Genomic DNA, 23,943 nt, shown 5'->3' with positions numbered 1-23,943 from the left:
GCCTCTGCTGAGTGAGGCCAAACAAAACGTTGTTCATTCCTATGAAGGGTACAGCGCCAACCATGTTTTCACACATGCCTTCTCCAGGGGGTAGTGTTGCTGCTACCTCACTTCACACAGAGCGAGTTTATTTGCTGAAAACTGACACCCTGATGAACTGATGTCCACTTAGTGGTGACACAGGTCCCATCTACACGAAAACAAAACAAACATTTCCCACAGCTGCCGGCATAGAGAGGATGCTGATGGACCTAGCATAGAGAGGATGCTGGAAGGTGCCAGCAGCATTAACTCTGGGATGACACAGGCTTCAAAATGGGGCTTGTCATCTTGTTGGCAGCAGCCACCCCATCTACACCGGGGAATCCAACAGTATGGGCTTGTCTGGCATTAGGGCAATTTCAGCAGCAGGGGGGCAGAAGGGGCTGGGCTGTGGGAGCCAGGGGGCAGTGAGCCGAGGCCCATTGCTTCTTCACACCGTCCTGGTTGCCTCTCCTGAGGGAGGCAGAGGCTCTGCTCGGGCAGCCCTGCCTGCAGCTGGCCCTGGCCCCGGCGGCCCGGAGAGCCCCACGAAGGGCCAGGCCGGATCTCCGTCCCCCCTCCCCCCCCCCCCCCCCGCGAAGGGCCGGGCCGAGCCGGGCCCCAGCGGTCCTGGCCCTCAGAGGCCGTGGCGCTTGCGGGTCCCGGCGCTGGCGGCATGGAGCAGCCGGTCCTTCTCGCGGATCTCCTCGCGGAGCTGGGCCTCGGCCAGTCGCAGGCGGCGGATGCTGCCCTTCATCTCCTTCATCTTCACCTCCAGCAGCGCGATGATGTCGCGCTGCTCGTTGAGTTTCCGCAGCAGCTCCTCCGACGTGGTGCCCGACGAGAGCGAGTACGAGTGGTCCGGGGGGCCACCCTCCGCCGGACCCTCCTCCCCCGCCGCCGCCGGCAGCCTCCCGGAGCCGGGGCCAGGCCCGGCGGGCGCCCCGGGCCCGAGCTCCACCTGCACCGTCAGGTCGATGGGCTTCACGTCCTCGGCCGCGCCCCCTGCCGGGGCCTCGGCGGCGGCGGGACCGGGGCCCTGCGCGGCGGCGGCGGCGGGGCGGGGGCGGCGGGCGGCCCGCGCTGCCTTGCGCTCGTTGACGCCGCGCAGCGGGAAGATGGTGGGTACCCGCACCAGGTAGGACTTGCGGCCGCCCTGGAAGTGCTCGCTGCAGACGCGGTGGCCCGTGGTGGGCTGGAAGGTGCTGAAGCAGCCGCTCACGCCGGCCCGGGACACGTTCTTCAGCCAGAGGCGCCGCAGCTCCTCGTCCTTGGGGAAGGTGTAGAAGTGCAGCGCCTTGTCCCGGTGCGAGTTGTTGTAGCAGCCTGGCACGCAGCAGGTGAAGCCCGGCATGGCGGGGCGGCCTCTGGGGGCTCTCGGCGGCCCCGGCAGCGGGGAGAGCGGGCGCGGGGCCCCGCCGAACTACAGATCCCACAAGGCCAACCGCGGCCTTTCGCCGCCCGCCAACGCCGCCCGCCGCGGCCGCACCGGAACTACGCGGACCACAATGCACCGCGGCAGCGGGCCGCCGCGCCCCGCGCCGGAACTACCCGCCCCACACTGCGCCGCGGGCGGGGGACGCGCGCGAGCCTTCCGCCCCCGCTCCCCGACTACCGCTCCCAGAGGGCCTCGCGGCCCTCAACGCGTCCCCCGACATGCACCGGGGCCGCGGCGCCCTCTGCTGGTCCGCGAGACTGGGGCTAGTCCCCGCCCCGTCCCGTGGGGCGCCGCGCGCCGGAGATCTCGCGAGACTTGTCTCGAACAGAGCGCGCTCAGCCGTTACGGCGGCGGGGCTGCCTAGAGAGCGGTGTGGTGCGGGCGGGCGGTTCGCGTTCCTCGCACCATGGCTGCGAGACTCCCCAGGGCTCTGCGCAGGTCGAGCCGCGGCGGCCGGCAGGCTCCGCGGGCCACGGGCAAGGTACTGTGCGAGGCCTGGATGCTGCCTTCCCCGGCCGGCTTCCCGCGGTGGGTGGGCGAGGAGGGCGGCCGGGACCGTGCTGCGGCGGGGGAGCGATGAGGCTCCGTGCTGCCGGGGGGCGACACTGGGCAGGCGACGGCCCCGCCCGAGGGAAGGGACGGTATGCACGGCGCGATGGGCGGGTAAGCCGGGAAGAGTCAGGTGGGGCTCAGAGTGAGCCCCGGCCGTTGGGGCTGACCGTCCCGCTGGGATCGCCCAGCGTGGGCTGCCGCGGGGCCGGGCCGGGCCGGGCCGAGCTGCATGGGATTTGTCTTTGCCTGGCGTAAGGTGAAAACGAGCTCCTCAGAGCAGGAACTGGAGAACAAAAGGAAACTTGCTTGCACTTACTAATCCTTAAACCTGGAAAATGTGCCCGATTCCCCTGAATTTCACAAGATGATAGAGTGGTTGGGATTGGAAGGGACTTTTGGTGATCATCTAGTCCAACCCCCCTGCTCAAGCAGGGTCAGCTACAGCAGGTTGTGCAGGATCCTGTCCAGATGGCTTTTGAATATCTCCAAGGATGGAGACTCCACAACCTCTCTGGGCAACCCCTTCCAGTGTTCAACCACCCTCATAATAAGGTTTTTTTTTCCTTAGACTCAGATGGAGCTTCCTGTGTTTCAGTTTGTGCCTGTTGCCTCTCATCCTGTCACTGGGCACCACTGAAAAGAGTCTGGCCCTGTCTTCTTTACACCTTCCCTTCAGATATTTATCCAGACTGATAAGGTCACCCCAAGCCATCTCTTTTCTAGGCTGAACAATCCCAGCTCATTCAGCCTTTCCTCATGTGAGAGATGCTCCAGTCCTTTAATAATTTTAGTAGCCCTTTGCATGTGACCTCCCAACATGCAGGACTCTGCACTTCCCTTTATTGAACTTCATGAGGTTCCCCTCTGTCCAGGCTGTTGAGGTCTCCCTGAATGGCAGCACAGCCCTCTGGGGTATCAGCCACTCCTCACATTTTTGTATCGTACTTGCTGAGGGCACGCTCTGCCCCATCATCCAGATCATTAACAAGTAAGCTGAACAAAGATTGCACCCAGTATTAACCCCTGGGGTACACTGCTAACTGCTGTCCTCCAACTACACTTCATGCAACTGATCACAACCCTTTGAGCTTGGCTTTTCAGTCAGTTTTCAGTTCACCTCACTGCTCATCTAGCCCGCACTTCATCAGCTTGCCTATGAGGGTGTTAAGCCAGTCTTCTCATCATAGAAGGCTGTCGGGTTGGTTAAGCATGATTTCTGCTTTGTAAATCTATGCTGACTACTCCCAGTCAACTTGTGTTTCACGTGCCTGGAAATAGTATCCAGCATTAATTGGTCCATCAACTTCCCAGGGATTGAGGTGAGACTGACCAGCCTGTAGTTCCCCGATTTCATTCTCACTGAAGCTGTAGAATAGTCAGGTCTGTGGCTACATTTTCTTTATTTCTCCTTTTTGATTTTTGTTTAGGTCAGGGTTGTAAAACAAGAAGGGACACGCTCTGTAAATCCCTGAGGCTTTTGCCCATGTTTAGAGTTACGCATCAAAACCTATCTTGATGGTGTACCATCATGAATTGTATTCAATCCAAAAATGAAATGATAACATTCTTAAAAAGCAAATATACATGATTTCTTTTGAGGAATTTCAAAAATATTGCTTGTTAACTAGCTTAGCTTTCTGTTAGAAGATGGATTTTGAATATTTTTTTGTCTGAAGATTGATTTTTAATTAAGAAAAGAGATTTTGAATTGCCTGTCTTCAATTTCTTTCTTTAGACTGCATCTGATTCAAGAAAGGAAAACAAATTTGGTAGAAGCACCTTGCTGAAGCAGAGACCAACTATGCTGCCTGACCTTGATAATGACACTCCACGGTTTATGCTCAAAAGGATCATCCGGACCCGTAAGTAGAACATCTTTTTTTCAGGAAAGCAGAGAGCATAAGTACAGTATTTCCACAAAGTTGAGAACAGGAGGTTTTCATTTGTAGCCTGGTATTATCCTGTTGTACAGAGCAGAAATTCAGACTATTTTATGACTAATTATATAAAAAAGGAGGGATCACAGCAGTGGCAGCTGAATGAGGTCATGTAAGACAGCTCTGTTTCAAAGACCAGGTCTTGCATTGATGAAAACATATTCTTGAAAATTCTCTTCACTCAGTCTTCTTATCCTGGGGGAAAAGCAAGTAATCTTAATGTTGCCTTTAGCTGTAAGATCTTGTATAAGTTAGAGGTACTCACTGCTATAAACTTCAGTTCACCTCTACTGCAGTATGTGGAATGCTGGCTGCTGCTGTTTGTCAGTGTTAGCCTTGTATGTGCCAGTCTTCCTAGGAGCAGATCCCAAATTGTTTTCACCAGCTCTCTATTTTCATCCATTAATAAATGTAATGTAAGAAAAGCAGTGTGTATTTGACACTTTGTTACATTTTAACGTTCTTGCTAGATTGAATTGTGGAAATTAAATGTTTTGGTTTGTTGGCAGAACCACAAGTTTCACCTCTAGCACCTCAGATACGTAAACATGAAGAAACAGAAGAGGCTGGATTAGAACCACCCTCTAAGAGGATTTCCAGCACGTAAGTAATTTTTTTTTTTATCTACCAAGTATAGCTGCAGTTCCTATGACGTTGATGAGATTGGGAAGCAGGACTTATTTACTTCTGTTTAAGCATTCTGTCATGCAGGATTTTCAGAAACATCTCTCCAGCTTTAAAAGTATTTTTTGTGTTAAGTTTTAAGGTGTGCTAAGTTTTGTGCTTAGTCCCCTCTTTCATTTGCAGACTTTTAATATTTTTTCCAGTGGAAATGCTGGATACAATAAGTTTTCTGATGGAAGCCTGCTTTCCTTATTTGTCTATGACAGAAACTAAAATAGTAGTTTCTGGACCTCCCCAAGGCTACTGGTCACAGGCTGAGGCTCCTGGAGTGTAACGTGAGGGAATGAGCAACTGCTCTGTCTTGTATCCTGTGAGTAAGCCACTGTAGCTTTTTAGGGTGTTGCTGCATCTTCACTGTCCTTGTATTGGACTGTTAAGAGTTACTTGCTTTTTTGTGGAGTTGGTTGGAGGTGAAGTGTGCCTGAGGCTAAGCTGCTTTTATTCACATTTAGCTTCTGTTTGTATGTTAAGTTAATAGGCTGGACTGAATTGGAGTGGCTGAAATATGGCATGTTTCCTTCTGCATACTTTGTTATGAGGTAGAATAGTGCCAGTAGTGGTGATAGGTCTTAACTTGCTCCAGCCAGTTTTGTCAGAGCACTTATCTGCATTTTTGTTCACTGCAAAATAGAGTAGGCTTTTAAATAATGCAATTTATTTTCTGTTTTGTCTTTAGATGTAAACATTTTGCATTGACAATAAGCAACCTTAAACAGGTCATGCAAAATATTAAACTGACTTGTAGGTTTCTCCTTGTTTGATAGAGGAAGAAAGTCTGAGGGTCTTCAGTAAGTGTGGTACCTTGTTTATTTATTTATTTTAATTTAAAAAGAGGAGCAATATTATTTTAACCCCTTCCTGATTTTGCCTGCATAATTTCTAAAAGTCTTTGAATGTGGTTCTCATCAGCCTGTCTTAACCGAAGAGATCAGGCAGTTGGATCTTTGTGGGGTTTTATATTCCATATGTTAGCTAGTTGTTGAAGTTAAGAAAAAAATTGTCTATACCTACTTAAAACAAACAGACAAAACCCTCCCCCACAGCATTCCTTCACTTAGCGTGAACTTTCTTGAGCTTGTGAGAACTTTCTTGAGCTTGTGAATGCACTGCTTTCCCTATCTGTAATATCATCTTCCAGAAGAGAGGCAAAGAGCAAGCAATCTTGTTTTTTTATTCCACTGCTTTACATTTGTTTCCCATTACAAGCTAGTTAATTCTAATACTTGCACTTAAATTATGTTCATAACAAGTAATGAAATTCAGTTACACTTCTGACTGGTGCAGAATATATATATATTTTAAGGGAAAAAGACCCAAAACCTCAACACTTTACAGTTCTTGCTACATTGAAGGCACCTTTGTTGCAGCAAAGGATACAGAATTGTCCATCTTCTGAAATGTGGTCATCTTACTGCGGGATGAACTTTTTGCTCTAGTCCCGCAGGACACAGAGTGGAGAACTGAGTAGCTGGGCAGCAATTTGCTGACTGAATTTGACCTTGATGTGAGGTGGTTCTTGGTACTCCTTAATAAAGGGGGAAAACACTCTGAAGCTTTTTTTCTGTTCCTACTCCAGTGCCTGACTATGGTATTATGTGTGTATTCTGTGTACCAGTGTGCTTTGTAACACCTTGTGTTATTTCATGATGATGGCTTTTTCATTTACGCAGTAATGTTTGACAAACTTAATTGCTGCTGTGTGCTGTTATGAGAAGAGGGTTATGGAGCTTCATGGAAGTCTAAAATTTCACTTTAATCTGAAGTGTCATAGGCCTGTTGTTTTGAATATACACTCCAGTTTTGATTCTCTTACTTTGTAAAATTTACTTTGATTTAGTAGGAGGGAATGACATATCCCTGCATTTGCTGAGCAAATCACTGCTTGATTCCGTATTTCTCCTGCAGCAAGGACAATAATTTCCATTTGCTTTTCAGCAACATTACAGGGGCCTTTCTGGGATATCTAGAGTAATAATGTTGTTCTTTGCTAAAGGCTTGGTTTGTATTGGTAGGGTGGAAATGCAGCTGCCAGACCTTGTTCCCGAGAATACATCTATGACTACATTCCATATGACCAGGAAGAAAAAGAAGTTCAGCATTTCTGAATTTGAGAGAGCAGCAGACAAGCGACTTCCTCAGAACCAAAGTAAGGCCACAGTCGAGGATTATTTTGCTCAACATTGCATTTGCTGTTAATTGATTCTTTTTATCTGCCACAGTTTAGTTGGGACAAGCTGGGCAAGCCTGAAGTACCTTGTGTAAGGGGTATAGCAGAGAAGGTAAAAGCCCCTCCCATCAAGTTTGAAAGAAATCTTTTTGAGCCAAGCTACAGGCTCTACCCTGACTGTATCTGACTTCCGGAGTATTTTTCCACCTTGATGTTCCTGAGTTAAAGTTTCCCCCAAAGGAACAGAAACAGCAATCCCTGTCTTCTGCTCAGTTCCAGAAGCTTGAAGATAGAACAGTCTGCATACATTTTTTTACATTTATTATATGAGGAAAAAGAGCCTTGTGGTTTTTTTAAAAACGGTATTTTGTAATATTTATAGAAAGAAATAATATTTAGTAAAGAGTTACTGAAGGATTGTTGTGATGAGGCCCTAGCATCTTGCTATTAATGTGATGAGATTAATAGTGTTGAGCATGAGAACATTTTCCGTATTAAATTGCCTTTGAAATAACTTTTATTTCCCTCACAGAAATTGTTCTAGAATTCTAACAAGCAGTTCTGGAATGCAGACTAGAAATCATGAATGAACCTATCGTCTAATTCTGTTCTCGCCAAAATGTAACTTCTGAGGATTGTGGCATAACTGGTTCTAAAAAGCGGAAGTTCTGTTGGGTTATTCGTGTAGATCATTGTATAGATCATTGTGTAGGCGGTAATTTCTCAGCTAATGTGTCACCAACTTTTTTTAGCTCAGTCAACGTTGGACAGCACTTCTTTGGCCAGGTGAGTTTAAACCAAAATGTCTTAACTTCTGGCTGTTTTAACTTTTGGCTGCCTCGGTTCATCATCTCTGTAATTAAGGAAAACGGTACAGATAATTGGGTTCATGACAGAGATCTGTGTTAGTAATAGCAAGATCACCTTACACTTTGGTGATGGAACTAGAAGGTGTTAGATCACATACCTTGTGATTTTCAGAAATTGTGCCTGAGAGAGAGTTTTTAATGAGTTCTATTTGATGATTTTTTCCCTTTGCATTGCATGTGCAAGTTGGTCTAGTTTGTACTGCTGCTATTGCTCCTGCCTGTCTGCAAAGATATCACCTTCCCTCTTTTTACTTCTTAGGATCATTCCTTTTTTCCTCCTGTTTTCATGTTCCCAACAATAAATCAGTGCACAATGTAACTTAGAATATTATCTTTACCTGTTTGTTGACTCATCAGATCAGTCAGATCAGTGCAGCCTTTAGTCCAGCTTCCCTGGACTTAAAATGCTTTTTAACAAGTGAAGAACTTCACCTGTGTCGCCTTTGTATTTTGCTAGTGATCCTGGCCATGGTTATCAATTTTTTCCACCTTTCTCACCACAGCCTTTGCTTGTGGTCCTGTGCAAGCTGATTTATAAGGCTGCATACTGTTCTTCCTATCTTTTAATCCTTCTGAATTCCCTTTTTGATTGGGCTACCTAGTGAGAGGGACAAGAGATGGCTGAGCATGGCTAGTCTCTGTGCTTTGCATGTTGCTGTCTTAGTCCCCATCCTGAAAACTATGGTCTGTTGGCAGCTCTAGTTTGCTGTGAATACTGGGGGTATGTCCATACTAAGCATCATCTTAGACTTGCTCTTAAGGCCTTCTCCTCCTCCACCCCCATCTAGAGGACGTCATCTTTACTGTACTCTCTACTAAACATTTGTTTTCCTTCTTTCATTATATAAAACCTTTTAAGATTCCTGAACCTTTTGTCAAATACACTTTTGCAACCCTTTCTGGGTAGGAGACTGTAAAACTAGTTTGATTCCTGATTTCTGTGATACATGTCCTGATGTTGGGTGATATAATGAAGTTAAATGAAGTTGTTTAAAATAAACTGTTACATAATCTTCATCAAGTTCTTGTGGAAAATTTCTGTTAGCTAAAGGATTTATGCAATGTTGCACTCTTAGCGGCACCATGTCTGTAGTCTGAAGGTAAAAGGGGAGTGTGTAGGTTTGGAGAATTACCTCTTCCATCCTCCTCTCCCCTTTTTTACAGATCTCTTCGCATGTCTCTTGGTTCCTTGATCCCACCAGACACTGTGGAAAAGAGAGGCTTACTCCGGAGGCCAAAAAATCACAAAGCTATTGACATGGAAGCTTTTGAAGGTGGAGTGGAACAGAACATGCTGCAGAGAAAAGGTTTCTTTTATATTGTTATTTATGATTTGGGAGGAAAGGTCTTACAGGAGATGATGTCTTAGAAGCAGTTGCTGAAATGTGGTTTGTATCTTAGAATTTATAGGTTATTGACGTGTTCACACAAATCTAGTCTAATTTGGGAGGCAAAATTAGAAACGAGCCTCTACATCTGTAGTTGCTTTGATTCTATGTACATTAACTTTTGCTCTACCCAGCTTGGTAATTTACAACACAGGCATTGCATCCTGTTTGGGATCTTGTTCATAAATGTGGATACTGGGGAGAGATTTTGGTAAAGAAAGTTAGAGGCACTGGTATGTGGTGATATGGAGGGTCACTGTTTGATCTATGGAGGATGGATAAAATTTGAATAAATGACTTAGGTTTCAAATTATGCAAGTGCTGGTAATGAATGTGTTTCCCTGTGGCCTTGAGCAGTTTTCACATTGAATTTATTTTAAAACTTCCTAAACAGCACAGAACTACCTTGCGGACTCTCAAACAGAATCCTTGATTAGAAGAGCCACACTGACAAGTGACGCAGAAATCGTGATGAGTAACACAGAGCTCTTTGTTCAGCCTCAGTTTGGTGAACAGAGCCAACACAGGCTTTCTGCTCTTGAACCACAGCTACCAGAATCAAAAATTTCAGCACAAGGAAGCAAGAATTTTGATGCAGCTCATGAGGAAGCAAGGCTGGTGGGCCTGGTATCCAGTGTGGGCACAAATGAGGGAAGGACCCAAAGATATTCTGAGAAAAACTTAATACTTGATTATGAGCATGTTCGCAGAATGACTCCTGTGTCTCCGAAAACATTTGTGAGCCAGGGAGAAGATCATCAAAGTAATTCCCACCAGAGTGACCTCATGGAGCAGTTTTCTGTACCAGAGGAAGTGGTGGCTGGCAGTGAGTACTTGTGGGCAGAAGATATTATCTGCAATTGGTTGCAAATATTATGGAACAAACTATGTAGGAGCTGTAGACAGAGTTAGAAGGAGCCTTAGGAGGTTACTAGTCTAGACCTTTACCCTGGTTAGATCACATATATGTCATATGTACCCCCTTGGCTGTCTCCAGTGCCTTAAAAATCCTTTTGACGGAGGTAGTCACCTCCCTGGTCAGACTGTTCCAGTGCTTTGTAATTGCCATCATTTGCCAGTTTTCCTTTGATGTTCGGTATATCTCCTTTGTGTCCATTTGCCCGTAACACCTTGTGCTGGCTACATAAATAACAACATATATTTCTCATTCTGCATAGACTGGGCCCCAAGACATGGCTGTAACCCTAAGATTTTCTGCTCAGTGACCTCATGACAACTTGCCAGGTCAAGGTCTGGCTTAGTGAATAGCTTTGTACAGTTCTTTGTGGAAAACACAGTATTTTGATTGAAGTACAGACAGCTAATATTTCTTTTTCATTCAGTTTTTTATTTATGACCCTTTGTCAGAAGGGCCACAGAAACAAGCAAGTATTTAAAGAATGTTCGGTGTGTTCAGTACTGTACAAGCCAAGAATAAGGAGAGGTATTCTTGTCATTGGAAACTTGGAAATGCATTAATGCGTGATGTCCTGGAGGATAGCTGCACCATACTGTGTTTCTGGAGGGTTATCTATGGCAAGCTTGGTAGAAAAAATTGATTTGAAAAGATGAGGGAGAGGTGAATTGAAAAAGGTTAATTGTTCCGAAGAGTGAAATGGTAGGGGCTTTCAGGGCAAATGGTCAGATAACATCAAGGAAACCTGGAAGACGTGGAATGGGGGATGGAGTCAGATGAGAGGGAGAGAGGTATGACAGTGTATCTTACACTTATGCTGGCGTTTGTAAGCCATTAATGTCAAAGGCTAATGATTTCATAGTTCTGCTGCTGTTTTACCAAAGGTAGCTAATGTTGAATGGCTCCTCAGTGTGAACTGAAAAAATAGTTGCAAGGACTTTCTATCCATTTCCTAAGATAAAATGCTAACTCCCTAAACTGTTCTGAGTAAAGCAAGAGCACTTTCCTGTATGTATTTCTCCCTCTGACTGACTGGATTTTTACTTATCAGAAAGGTCAAAAGAAAGTTTAAAAAGGCACTGGGGCAGCATTAATGCTCTCAATTTCTAGCTACTAATAGATGGAGCTCCTCTTTGCCATCCAGAAGTTCAAGTAGATATTTGGGAACCTCAGTGATTCCAAAGACTACGAGATCTTTCAGCGTGTCTTTGAGAGAAGTTGTGTCCCGTTTAATTGAAGAGCTAGATATAGGCGATAAGGAAGAAGAGGTGTCTGATACGATGGATGGAGTGGAACATGAAGAGTTTTCCAGAGAGGGTAAGAAGTGCTTTCAGTGTAGCAAGGGAATGGAGTACTTTAATCTGATAAAAACAAGTGATTTTCAGGTGACTTGCAGAGTAAAATGATTTGTTATCCAATAGATTCTGGAGGTAATTAAATTCAAGTAATATCAGAGACACGGTGAGTGTTTCCAGACAAGCTCTCTAAAAGCAGGCTGTGACTCACTGATGTTGCTCCCTTGTCCATACTTGCTTTGTGTGCAGTGACTGCAAATGGGATAAATTTTCATGTTCTTCTTCTAGATCCATAGTACTGGTCACCTTCCCATAGGAAAAATGAATAGCTCCCTCTGGGCAAGAAATATGTCCAGCTAATCACTCTTTTTGCTTGTCCACTTTTTAATGTTTTACTATATTAATTTAATCCATGTTGGCCATTACCTTTTTTTGGTACCGATGAACATCTTTTCCTCTGAAGACTAGGGCTTCAAGGCTGCCTTCCCTTAATTAACAATGATTGTCAGTAGGAGGTTGGGTCGTAATGCCTCTTTGTTTGTGGAAGAGAGCAAGTCATGCAAGCCGCCTGCTTTCACAAGCACACTGTTTTCTCTGAAATTTTCTTGCCTTCGAATAAGACCGTAAAATCTCCACACACATGTTGATGGTGGCAGGTGTTATCCATTCATTGCATGAAGTTTTGAGTAGGTGCGGACACAAATTCCCATGTTTTGTTAAATTTCATTTTCCAGACTCCAGTTTGGGATCCTTTTTAAGTCTTTTTCAGGATTACCTTGTTCAGTTTCTTGAAATGAGAGAAGCCAATTTCCATGCTGGTTTAGCTTTCCCTAGGCTTATTTACATGTCTGGGATTTCATATGAATTACTTTATGGCAATATAAAAAGTAAACAATCTATAGAATCAACAGTATTTGTATTATCATTCTAAATTGAATACTTGCAGCGCTCATAATGCCTAATATAAAACCAGAAGTTCAGGCTTCCACGGTTTTATGAGTAATTGCTTGCAGATACTAGGAGTATCAGTAAAATTAGTTATCTTGGTGCCTTTTTGTAGTGATAATATGGTTAGCCTTTTATTTTGAACAGTTTATTTAGACTAGATCATACGTTTCTAAATTTACTGCTGCATAAAGTTGGCATCCTGTAATCTTGCTTGACTTTTTTTTTTTTGTCCTGTTATAGTTTTACTTAGGCACCTCTCTGAAGTGTGAAGTTTAAATGAGATGTGGCCAATAAGCCTGAGGAAAGTGACTGCAGAATTGTTGAAGTTTTGTGAACATCAGCTCAAAACTTGGGGATGGTCAGAAAAGCAAATAGCATGTAAAAATTATTATGAAAGGGAGAGATGGCAAAGCAGCAGACATCATTGTGCTACTGCAGAAATCATTGTCATGCTCACATACCAAATACTACATGCAGTTCTAATCTCTCCATCTCAAAATAGATTTAACAGAACTAGAGAAGGTGCAGCGAAAAGCAGTTACCATTAATGATAATCAAATGTATGGAACAGTTTCTGTACATTGAATGACTACAGAAAAGGACTCCTCAGCCTGGAAAAGAGACAACTGATGTAGGAGTGAAATGTAAGAAGTTTAAAAAGAAAAAACCTCTTGAACAGCATGGAGGAGATGATTCAGCAAACAAATTGAAACAAACCGTTCCCACTTTTCTCAATGCAGAAACTAGAGAGGAGGAAATGACACTTAGCAGCTGGCAGGTTATACCAAACTAAAGGAGGTATTAATACTAGAAAGAGTTGATAAAGTCAGTAATAATTAGAGGCATGAATGTATCATCAGCATGTAGTATTCCACTGTTACAAGTACTGTATCCTAGCTGTGATCCAGAGCTGAGCTTTTGTCTTTGCCCACAAAGTCAGCTAGTATTTTACTTTAGGTTAAGATTTTTCCTTACATTTGTGCAGGGAGTCCAGATATTAGAGATGGTATTCTGGTTAGTGAGATCATTATCACTGATTTTGCTCTGTTCTTGGCCAAGTTTCCAAGTTGTGGGGTACTGCTGGAATTAAGCTGTGTCATAACAGACATGAGGACTATAGTTTTAGTAGGTCGGGAAAAAGCACTTAGCAGTAGCCAAAGTTCTTAAAGACATGACATTCATGTATCCATTTGTTTCTCCTCATCCTGTCTGCTAGAGGTTTGTCTGGGATGGATAATAACCCTGCTAAGCACTCTCCTCTTTGCAGTGCAATGTGTCTCTTCCAAAATTGTTTATTCAGAACGACTGAGGGTGTGCTTAGTCCTCTACACCTGTGAGCTGGAGATGGGGAGGAGAATCTAAGCACAAACTCCAGACATTCCTAGGTTTAAAGAAAAAATATATTGGTCTTCCACACAATCACCCGAAGTGAGAATAGACATATAAATGTGAAATCTTGAAGAGATCTGGTTTAGTGATAAGGAAATTTCTTTCCTTCCTTGGGACTTGACATGAACCCCAAACAGATGGTTCTAGAGCAAATAGAAGGAGAAGTTGCGTATTTTTCAGCCATAATTTTTTGGAAGGGGACTGGATCTGCTTTGCTTATTTACAGCTTTTGGTTATTGCCGAGTTTACCCATGATTTAATTTCAGTGGTTGTTGAACTGTGTGCTAGTAGCTGGTGGGATTTTTTTGGAGGTGAGACTAATAGAATTTCCTGTTTCAGCTACAGAGCATCATGCAAATGCTGGATATTCTGAGCAGCTGGAGAAGAAACTGACAAAAACCCCAGAATCACAGATAACTAAGACACAAGATGCCAGAGTTGAGACAGAAATGACTGCTTCAGAAGAAGAGGAGGTAGCAGAAGGCAGTGTTGAACGCCTAGACTCTCCCAAAGCTGGTGAGAAAACCTTCGGACTAGTACTGCTCCAGCTGCGTTATTGGCATCAGTGTTGGGAAAGAGCCTTATTAACTCTCTCTGCATTCGTGAGTCTGAGCATCTGAGCTAAAAGACTGTATTTGTAGGCATCTGACTGTTGATGTAGGGCATCCACTCACAAAAGTCTATTTCTGTCTTGTGGGGCTTATGCTTTCCTGGTACATTTAGAACATGGCTCTGCATATCTTGTGTTTCAGAGCTTTTTTTTTGTGTGAGTTTGAGCAGCATTCATGGGTTAATTGGAGAGATTTTTTTAATTGACATATCTGTCTGTAAGATATTCCACAGACAAATCCCTTCAAAGAATCCAGTTCATTTCCCCTGTGAAGCTTTATTGTTATTTGAATTTTCATTGCTGCTCAAGTAAAAATCAAAATTTTGCTGTATTGCCAGTAATCTTTAGAGTATACAATTGCAGAAAGCTTCTTTAATTAAAATTTACTAGTGAGAGTTCCAGAGTCAGGTAGAGATTGGTTAAACTTCTGAATGCAGTGCCATACTAGGATCTCCCAGTTTATTTTTCTCAAATTACAGGGCCTTCCCTGTTCAACTGTACTCTGTGCTAAGGCTTTGGTAAAACTGCGTTTGAGATAAAAGTTGCTGCCTCTAGAGTGAGATGAGGACAATCCTTCTGTTTGCTACAGCTGCTTTGCAGTTCCTTTTATTAAAAGAAGTAGATTTAAAAGGGGCTCAGGTAGCAATCCGACCCAAATCTCATGGGCTTCTCTATGTTATCAAGGGCTATTTTTTATGTGATCTCTGCCCAGCCAGCTGTAGCAAAAGGAAGAATCAAGTATTCATCAGTGCTTTAGCATACCTAGCTAGTGTATTGACATTCTAATCCCTGAAGATAAGAGTATAATAGGTGGCAACTTTATCAGGGATTCAAAGTGGGTTTTATTCTTATGAGTGCTCTGAAATTTTGGCTGTTCCTGTTATGGTGATTTTTTGGTGTTTTTTTTTCTGTTTTGGAAATCTAGAACCTGAGGTTGCCAGAAGTTTTGGAGCTGGAAGTCTGAACAGGCATTCTCGTGCTTTTTCCTCTCAGTATTTTGAAAAATCTGGGACAAAATCATTTAAAAAAGCTGTTGAACAAGCAGGTGAACTAGAAGACAGAGCTGTCACAGGAGAAATGGAGGATCTGGAAGAAGAACCAACCGATGATGAAGCTGAAATTGAAGAGCCTGAGAGTCAAGGTAAGAAAACTTTTGCAGTGGTAGCAGAAGGCAGTCAGAGAAATTTTTCCCTGATATCTGACAGGAAGTTGCAGAACAACATAGACAAATAATGTGATTAATTATTTAGTCCATTAGGTAGCACAGGTGAAGTTGTTGGCTGCTATTCCTAGAGCCAGCGGGAAGTGCAGGTTTCTACTGGCTTGTCAGGTGTTCCAGAGACCTTGACTATCTTGTACTTTTTGAGATGAAGGTACATACACTATACAAGACTGAGTGCATAGTGGGTTTATACAGTGATTTAGAGATATCTTCCACTTTATGCTTACTTCTTTCCTGTCTCCTAACTTTACACTGACTTTTTAACATCTGGACATTGAACTGCAGTCTTCAGAGCCCCTTGTGTGACTCTGAACCTGTAAGTTAATTTAGAGCCCTATATTTTGTATGTGCAATTATAGATTTTCCTTTCCCTTTATCTAAAATAGTATGCTGCCTCTCCAGGAAGCTGGGAGGAGGTATCTACTTCTGAACTGTCCTTTAGACACTGCTTCAGTCTGCTCCATTGCTCAAGAGTATTTATGCCTTTTCAGAGAACTGTAGTTCAAACTGAGTTCTCTGCTGCTCAGGGCCACATCTGAGATTGCCCAGAGTGCATCTCAATGATATCTTTTGGGATGGTCTTAAAATCTTTCAAAGTACAATAAACCCTGGAATGAGAAACTTAAGGGAAGACATTCTAAAGGAATCCTGTTGCCAGGATTTGAGACATTATGAGGCTATATAGGTGTGTTGAAAACATCTGTGCCTATGGGCATTTGTGCAGTGTGGAAGGTACAAGGAGGACAACGGGAGGGGTACACTGTTGCCAAGAGGAAAGCTAAAGGTGTTTTTAGCCAAGCTGTTTAGAACAGGGTGCCAACATGCTTATCTTTAGCACAGCTTTATGTGCATTGATGAAGAGATCTCTGCAGTGCTGGCAAGGTGGAACAGTGAGAGTAGCATCTTACCTATCTTATTTGACAAGGACAGGAAGGAAAGATAAGGAAGAATACACTCTAGTCATAAAATGTACCTTGGAAACCTCTGAGCATAACTCTCCTCTTCCCCTACATCCTGTTTCGTGTCCCTCCAGTGCATTGATGTACTTGCTCAGAAGAGGCTAACACGAGGAAACATAGGAGTTTGCCCAGCCCTGCTTTCTCTGAAAGATTCTTGACCTTTAAGTTCTAGGGTTTAACTCTGGAGGTACTTGAGGCCTCTAGTAGTTAGGCTTGTCTTCTATAATGGGATTGGTGCCCTGGCACCTGGAGGTTTGCGGAGTTGAAACCAAACACGCTGAATTCTTGGGCTGTACAAAGCCTGCAAAGGAAACTGGCAGGCAGTAAGTCATAGACTGACCCTTGTAATGTGATTTTTGTTGCTGTGCTTATCAGGAGAATTTGACACTTACTTAACAGGATAGCAGTGAGGAGTTCTTAGACTCTGAAGTTCCCTCTGGGAACTGAGCGTGCAGCATCCTGGCAGCCTAAGCTGATCAGCCCCTGCAGCCTTTCCCTACATGTGTGTTCCTACACCCCATAGCCTGTTGGTCCAGCACAATCTGATGGGCTGGACCTGGCACAAGGGAAGACGCTGAAGTGTGTGACTGGAGGTGGGGTGGTTGGAATTGCAGCAGCCAGCAGTTACACTGGCTTAAGGTACCAGGGATCTACAGCCTGAGTGCAGGCAGTATGGCACCAGATCAGACAGATACACAGAAAGCTGACTAGACTTCTGTCTGCTGCTACGGCAGCACTTGCAGCAGGAACTCTGAAAATAGAATTGAGTAGTTGATCCTTTCTCTCCTTAGAGATTTCTATGAAGACACCTGCATTCATCCATGCTGCAGCCTACAAGCCACTTTCCTTGCTGTCAACTCCACATCCTGCAGAATCTGCTGTTCCCAAGTAAGTATAAGCAACCATCAGCAGTAGTCTGATACAAGTGTGTCTGGAGAGGTGTAATTACCAGGAGAAGAGCTGAGAGATACATTTTTCTGATGTTTAATGCAGGGAGCCCAGCTCTGTCAGTTGTTTAGTACTTCATCAGATGTTTTAGGGAGTAAGGGGTTCTGACCTTTGGTTTTAGCAGCTGAATAAAAATTGCTATCAAGTGAATTTCAGTATTTCAGAGCAGATCCGAGGCCTCAAGCCTTTCCAGCAAATGATCATTTAATCTTGTGCTGAAGGCCAAGAATTTTTCCTGAACTGCTAAGATAGCCTGGAGCCATAAACTCCAGTATGGGATGCAGAGACCCTTGCAGAATAGGGTTACCGCTTCTCTGATCACATAAAATGGCATATTTCTTTTGACTTTAGAAACCTAAAGCTGTAAGCAATTGCTCTGAGTGTAAGACAGAGCTAACTTAGAAGCAGAAAGTGAATTCCTCTGCATTACTCCAAGTTAATTAGAAGCTTGTCTCCTAACTAGAAATTTGAAGAAGCCATATGCTCCATCAAAACCAGTAACAGTGGGTTCTAGGGAACAGAAGAAATTTTCTAGCCCATGACTCTTTTTATTTTTTTTGCTTATTGAAGCAGTAAAGAATAAAACTGAGTTCTTGTACCACATACTGTTGTGAACAGAGATTAACAATACTTACAGAAGGTGCTGGATGATCGTTCTAATCCTAAATGATATAATGTATTTCTAAAATAGAAGAAGCCGCCTTTGGTTATACTTTGCTGAAGTGGAACTACGCTATAATTGAATAAATGTGGATTTGCTTTAGGATTTTGCACTGGGATGTGTTCTTTTTGTATCTAGGGAATGTCTGAATGCTAATTCTTCTGTAGAGAGCACTAGTCTTCACCAGCAAAAGAAATTCATGTATTTGGATGCACATTCTTTATAGAAATTTCTAAACGTTAATAGACTCTGACAGATTTTCGGACTTGCAAACAGTATAATAATAGGCTCAGAGCCTAGACTACAGGAAGTGGTTGGACAAAAAGTGCATGATTTGTTTGTGCTTTGTCTAACCTGTGCTGGCTGAGTTTGCCTGCTTGTTTCCTGAGAGGACGTTATTCAGGTTAAAAGTCTGAGGAATATTCTGAATTATGAAGTGGAACAATAACCACATAAGAGGCATGGTGATGGCATTGTGCTACAAAATAATCTCTTTCTACTCATCGAATTCTACTATCATCAACTATACCAGAGTAGGGCCATAGTAATTTTCATTTAAAAACACCAAAACCTTCTACAGTCACTAAACTTCAATTTTGCCACATTCCTGGGAACCAAACACTCATGAATAATCCCACTTATAAGTGGGTAAACTGAGGCACAGAAACAGTAACCAAGATAACTTAAGTCATGGCTGCCTTTTGTCTCACTGCTACACCTGCTTCATCTCTGGGGCTGATCTCTTCCTCTTCTGCCTCTGAGGTTCTGACAGAAAAACACATAGATCGGCTGGAGAGAGAATCAAATGGTAATGTGCACACCATGTATGGATTTTATATGTGCTAGTCTGAGATTCGAAGTCTCTTTTCTGTTGTTTCCCACTTGTCTGCTGAGTGAAATTGGGGATATCATTTCCCCTTTTTGTTTTAGGATTTTTCCTCTTTAGAATGGAAAACAGTAGCAATTTCCTTTTGTTACTTACAGCAAGAAAGATCTGTTTAAAGAAAAAAGAAAAAACAAAACACAAAGTGGTATTTGTAACAGCGTCAAAGTTGTTGTGGGACGTCCGTTCCATGGAAGAAGATTGTATCAAAGAAGGAGCCTCTCCTAAGTCTTGTCAACAGATGAAAACTGTTGAATAAACCTTGCAGATCAAACTCTCCTACCTGCAGATATGGAGCTGGCCTATGGATGCATCAAACTTCAGGTGTTCCTGAAGAGTGAGAAATAGAGAGAGCTGTAGCACAGCATAATTGCATTTATGCACTGGAGAGAACTGTAGTTTGCCGAATATTCGTTGTGCCAGCATGCTCATCTGAAAACCTGAGCCTGAATTGCCAAGGTCATAATGCCACGTGAGCTGTTCGCAAAGGCTATGCCTCATGGGTGTGAGGGACTGGGAAGGGAAAAGAAATAAAAGACTGAGATAGTTCTAGCCCTTTCAAATTCAGCTTGGTGTCCTCTGTTTGTACCTTCTTCCATGTGTTTGCTTGTTTGATGTGTGAATTTTCAATTTCCCTCAAAGGTTTCCCCTGCAGCCGCTGCGGTCTAAGATAGTTCCAAAGAGTTCGGGGATATCACAAAGGAAAATGAGTGAGCCTGAACTAGCAAGCAGTTTGATAAAGAAGGTATTTAGTCATTATGTGAAAATGCCAGTGGCCAGAGATGCGTTCAGGATTGTTAAAAAATGGTGAGCAGCAGCCAACTGTTCCTCTTTCCCCTCTTCTCAAGGTTTTTCTTTCTTTTCTCTCCTGAAACAACAAATGAACCTCTCAGCAGACCTGCTGACAAGCTGCTGGCCCTCCCTCAGCCCTTCCCTACCTCAGCTGGGGAGAAAGCAGGAGGAAGTGCCATTAGAAAAGGGACAGAAATTGCTGGGTGCTCTCAGTCATTGTGTGGGTATCAGTGTCCAACACTGCCTTGCAGAAGCTTCTGTTTTTTGTCCAGACTGGTAGAAACTGCACCATTTACTGTCTTGCTAACAGCACGCTAAGGTCGTTAGCACTCTCAGTGAGCAGCATGGCTTTGGAACATGGTCTGTGTGTCAGGGTGGGCAGGGTGAAGTTGTTCCGCCTGTGCTGTGTTATGACTACACCCAAATTTTCTCAGGTTTTTGAATCTGTAGACCATGTTACTTTCCTGAGGAAAATCCATGGATTGTTTGAACAGTTTCACCATAACAGCTATTAGTATAATCCTCAGTCTTCATTTGTCACTTGTGTTAGCCGCTCTTCTGTTTGTTTGTGTGGGAATCTACAGACAGGTTTTGATTTTTAAATGTGCAGCTGTTTTACAGATATCTGGCATATTCAGCATCACCAGGGGTCTAGGGAGCCCAGGCTGAGAAGCCATCCTTGGACTGGGGTGGTTCTCCTCCTTCTGTTGTCCCTGGCAGGCTGTGCTGCACCGCAAACAGTCTTAGTGCAAGTTGGCCTGTGGACGTGGGAATAGCTTGTTTTCACATTCTCCACAGCCTGATTTTATTTTCTTCCTCCATTCTCCTTCAGCTCTGAGAGGTACTTTAGGCAGCTGAGCAATGATCTGGAAGCTTACACCCAGCATGCAGGGAGGAAGACAGTGGAGGTGGCTGACCTGGAAGTCCTCATGAGAAGGTAAAGGAAGCCTATTACTAACTTGTATTAGCATTAGGCAATGCATTGATATCTCAGTATGACCATAGTTGTCAAGGTGTGCCCTAGCAGCATTTCCCCAGGAGCTGTGGTATCTTGTGACTTACTCTGCATGGCACAGCTTTGACCCTGTCCCAGAATGGGCATTCGTGGACTTGGGGTTTTATACTCAAAGGTGGCGGAGGGGCAAGAGGAGGTTGTGAGGGGATGAGGGTACGGGAAGAGTTTGAGAAACAGATAGGAGGAAGAAAATGAGGAGGAGGATGTGAGCAAGGATGGAGTGGTTATGTCTGGGAAATAAGTGGTGTAGGTAGACAAAGTGGGAGAGCAATTGTAGGGGTGGGTATGGGCTGCACAGTTTGCCTCCCTGAGGGATCTCTTCGCGAAGAGCGCTTGCAACTGAAACAGTGTCAGCATTCGCAGATGTCCTGCTGTCCGTTTTGGTGACTTACTCTCCTGAAAAAGATCCTACTCTTCTCTTTTTGCAAAATCTAATGCTTAAGGTTCAAACTCGACAGTTTCTCAGCAGAGCAGGAAAAGGATCCTCTGGCCTGACAGGCCAGGTCTGGTTCCTCATAACAACTGTGTCCCCCTTCCTGCTGCCACTCTGAGACCCCCATAGAGGGGCAGGCCAGCCAGTGGCCTGCATGAACTGTTCCCAGAGCCTCTTCACTGCTGCTGTCCTTCCTGAGGGCTCCTTCAGCTCCCTATCTCATGACTGGCTTTACTTCATCCTACGACCAAAATACAAGGGATGTGTTTTTTGTTTGGGAGTCCTCTGTAAAATGATATGCGACCTGAAAGATTTATCACCCTTCATCTAAAGTCATCTAAGTTGTTATTCCTACTCTCTACTGGAAGAGTTTCAAATGCAACATTAAAGTAATTTGAGGGATTTTGCAGGGCACATCTGATTTGAGACATTGGCTTTGCATGGGCCTGTGTAGATTTTAAGCAGCTATTGCTGCTTAAAAGATTAATCTGTTGCTGTCCCCAGATTTTGATTTTCCTATCTGATGAGTGTGTTGGAATTAGTATGAACATGCTGAGAGGTATGATGGGTTAACTAGCCAGGTTTGTGGGTTCTGTACCTTTGTTATTTTACCTTTTTCTGGATGTCTTTATGCCTTACCACTGCCTCATCCAGCGATCAGGAGTTGTTTCTTGTTCATGAACAAGAACAATATTTCATTTTCTTCCACAAGGAAAAGATGGAACAATACAGCTGTTTTTCCTTCTACAATACTGGGAGATTGGTTTTTCAGGTCAATCATCCAAATGGTGTACTAGGAACACACTTGAAAATGCCAATCACCTCTGAATTGTGAATGCATGTAAAAATCTGTTGGGTGACTAATTATTCACTTCTGCTACATCCCTCTGTGTATGTCTTTAAGTGATAAAATTTCTTCCATGTCAGGTGGATTGCTGTCACTGTGGAATGCAAGTACGTCTACAGAAAGCTGGCATGCAGTAACTCTTCTGGTACACTTTCATGTGTAAACGAGCCTGGCATCTGCACCGTACATAGGGTCTAGTGCATCCCCCAAGAATGTTGCTTGCAAATAGAAGTATATAGCTTTCCTATCACAGGCAGCCACAGCATGTGCATTTCAGATGCTCAATGCAAAAATGTCGCTGCAAACAAACTTAAAGAATCTTTAATGTGACATTAAGTTTGAGTAAAAACACTTTTTGCTAACAATTTTCTGTTTCTTCTCTGCTTTCCTCTTTTTGAACAAAGACAAGGGCTGGTGACAGACAAGATGCCATTACATGTGCTGATAGAGCGTCATCTTCCTCTGGAATACAGGAAACTACTGATTCCGGTTGCTGTGAGTGGCAATAAAATAATTCCCTGAAAATGAGTGCGCTACTCTGGCAGCGACGACTCCCGTGGATGGAAATATTGCCTGCTCATGGAGACTTGCTTTACGTTGCTCAGTGTAATTGGTCAGTGTGACAGTTTTCCATAGATAACTAGTGGGGCAATAAGCAGCTAGTATAGATTCTCTTGAATTGATTTAAGTTCTGCTGTAACTATCATGCCAGCCTACTGGATCTCACTAACTATAAGTAATTTGATTATCCTATATTTTTATGTATGCTACTTAGGAATACTTGTACAGTTTTGTTAAATAAAATTTGGTATGTATTCTGCATGATAAAAATGCTTGTTTACTCCAGTGAGCTGAAAGGTTACTTTGTGTCTGTGTCTCCTGGATTGCTCAAAATGTTCCTAATAGACATGTGGCTGTGTTGATGCTCTTCATACTTACTAGGTACTTGCTCAAAGGAGAAAAGTTGTGTACTGTCTTATGAAAGGAGTAAGATCCCCTTGTTATAGCTATGTATTTGTCTAGCACAGGGGCTTTCAAACTTGGGGCCTTGTCCCCCTTTGCAAGTCCACTCTAGTCTACTGAGTCAAGAGAGGATCATAACTTGTCGATGACAGCAGCTATTTTTTGATGTCAGTTGGAACTGGAAAATACATATAAGAAAACTCATGGAGAATTAGCAAGCAATAATTTAAGACCATTTGAGGAAGGCAGATCTTCTGGTTCAAGCACAGTAGATAAAGGAGTAGGAGAGATTGAGACAGATTGAGTTACTGTATGTTACCTGCAGTAAGGAATTCTTGTAGCAATGTAAAGTACCAACTGTGTCTCTTCTCAAGCAATTAACCCAACATTGTAATTTCTTAATCACTGACTCTATTCTGGATCAGAAATGATGGCACTCCAACCCTCAAGGTTTAAATTGAATTTGTATATATACAAAAACATATCTGGAAAATCATTAATCCAGTCAGGCAGTGCCCTCAAGAAAGAAAGCAGTGCCAGATGCTGGTCTGTGAAGCAAGGTCCAACTCTGAGAGCTGGATCTGCAGTTTGCTCTGCAGAAGTCAGCCCGCTCCATGTATCACAGTAGCACTGTGTGCTGGCTGCCTGTTTCCTAAGCAGCAGCAGAGCCCCCAGGTATCTTCTGGTTCTGTGCAGTGACACTGCAAGTAACTAGCAAGTGAAAATAAATCCTCTGCATATTTGACAGCCCACCCATGCGGTTTCTATTGTTATCCTCCTAGTGTGAAGCACAGCACCACTAAGCTTTTCTACTAGTGATTTTATATAATCAGTTGGTTACTACACAGAGGGGACGATCACCATCATGTTCACTAATGAACATTGTCAAACAGGAGAAATAAAACCCTTGTGTCCTTCACATAGGGAGGAGACAACAAGAATGAAATCCTTGCAGGGGATTTTACTGCATACGGTGAACCTAAACGACACCATGAATGAGGCCAGC

The 23,943-nt window shown here is 43.7% G+C and overlaps 1 protein-coding gene across 3 annotated transcripts; it reads left to right on the top strand.

Annotated features, from left to right (window-relative positions):
• Positions 1–661: 661 nt before the first annotated feature.
• On the top strand, positions 662–22,836 carry CENPT (centromere protein T). Of its 3 annotated transcripts, none has more exons than XM_026113220.2 (14): positions 1,211–1,361; positions 3,747–3,873; positions 4,458–4,551; positions 6,645–6,778; positions 7,552–7,585; positions 8,833–8,975; positions 9,451–9,882; positions 11,083–11,289; positions 13,944–14,120; positions 15,140–15,355; positions 17,187–17,283; positions 19,530–19,694; positions 20,512–20,616; positions 22,379–22,836. In XM_026113220.2, the coding sequence occupies exons 2-14, from the start codon at positions 3,813–3,815 to the stop codon at positions 22,494–22,496; spliced, it is 1,983 nt and encodes a 660-aa protein (XP_025969005.2). In that variant the 5' UTR covers positions 1,211–1,361; positions 3,747–3,812; the 3' UTR covers positions 22,497–22,836. The 3 variants fall into 3 exon arrangements, with proteins under 3 accessions (XP_064375360.1, XP_025969005.2, XP_025969004.2); XM_026113219.2 differs by lacking the exon at positions 1,211–1,361 and adding an exon at positions 1,747–1,940; XM_064519290.1 differs by lacking the exon at positions 11,083–11,289 and having other exon boundaries at positions 662–1,327.
• The last annotated feature ends 1,107 nt before the right edge of the window (positions 22,837–23,943 follow it).

The sequence above is a fragment of the Dromaius novaehollandiae genome, chromosome 13 (genome assembly GCF_036370855.1).
Source record: "Dromaius novaehollandiae isolate bDroNov1 chromosome 13, bDroNov1.hap1, whole genome shotgun sequence".
NCBI classification, from domain to species: Eukaryota; Metazoa; Chordata; class Aves; order Casuariiformes; family Dromaiidae; genus Dromaius; species Dromaius novaehollandiae.
Note: the sequence above shows the minus strand (reverse complement) of the source record. Positions and strands in the feature narration are given on the sequence as shown.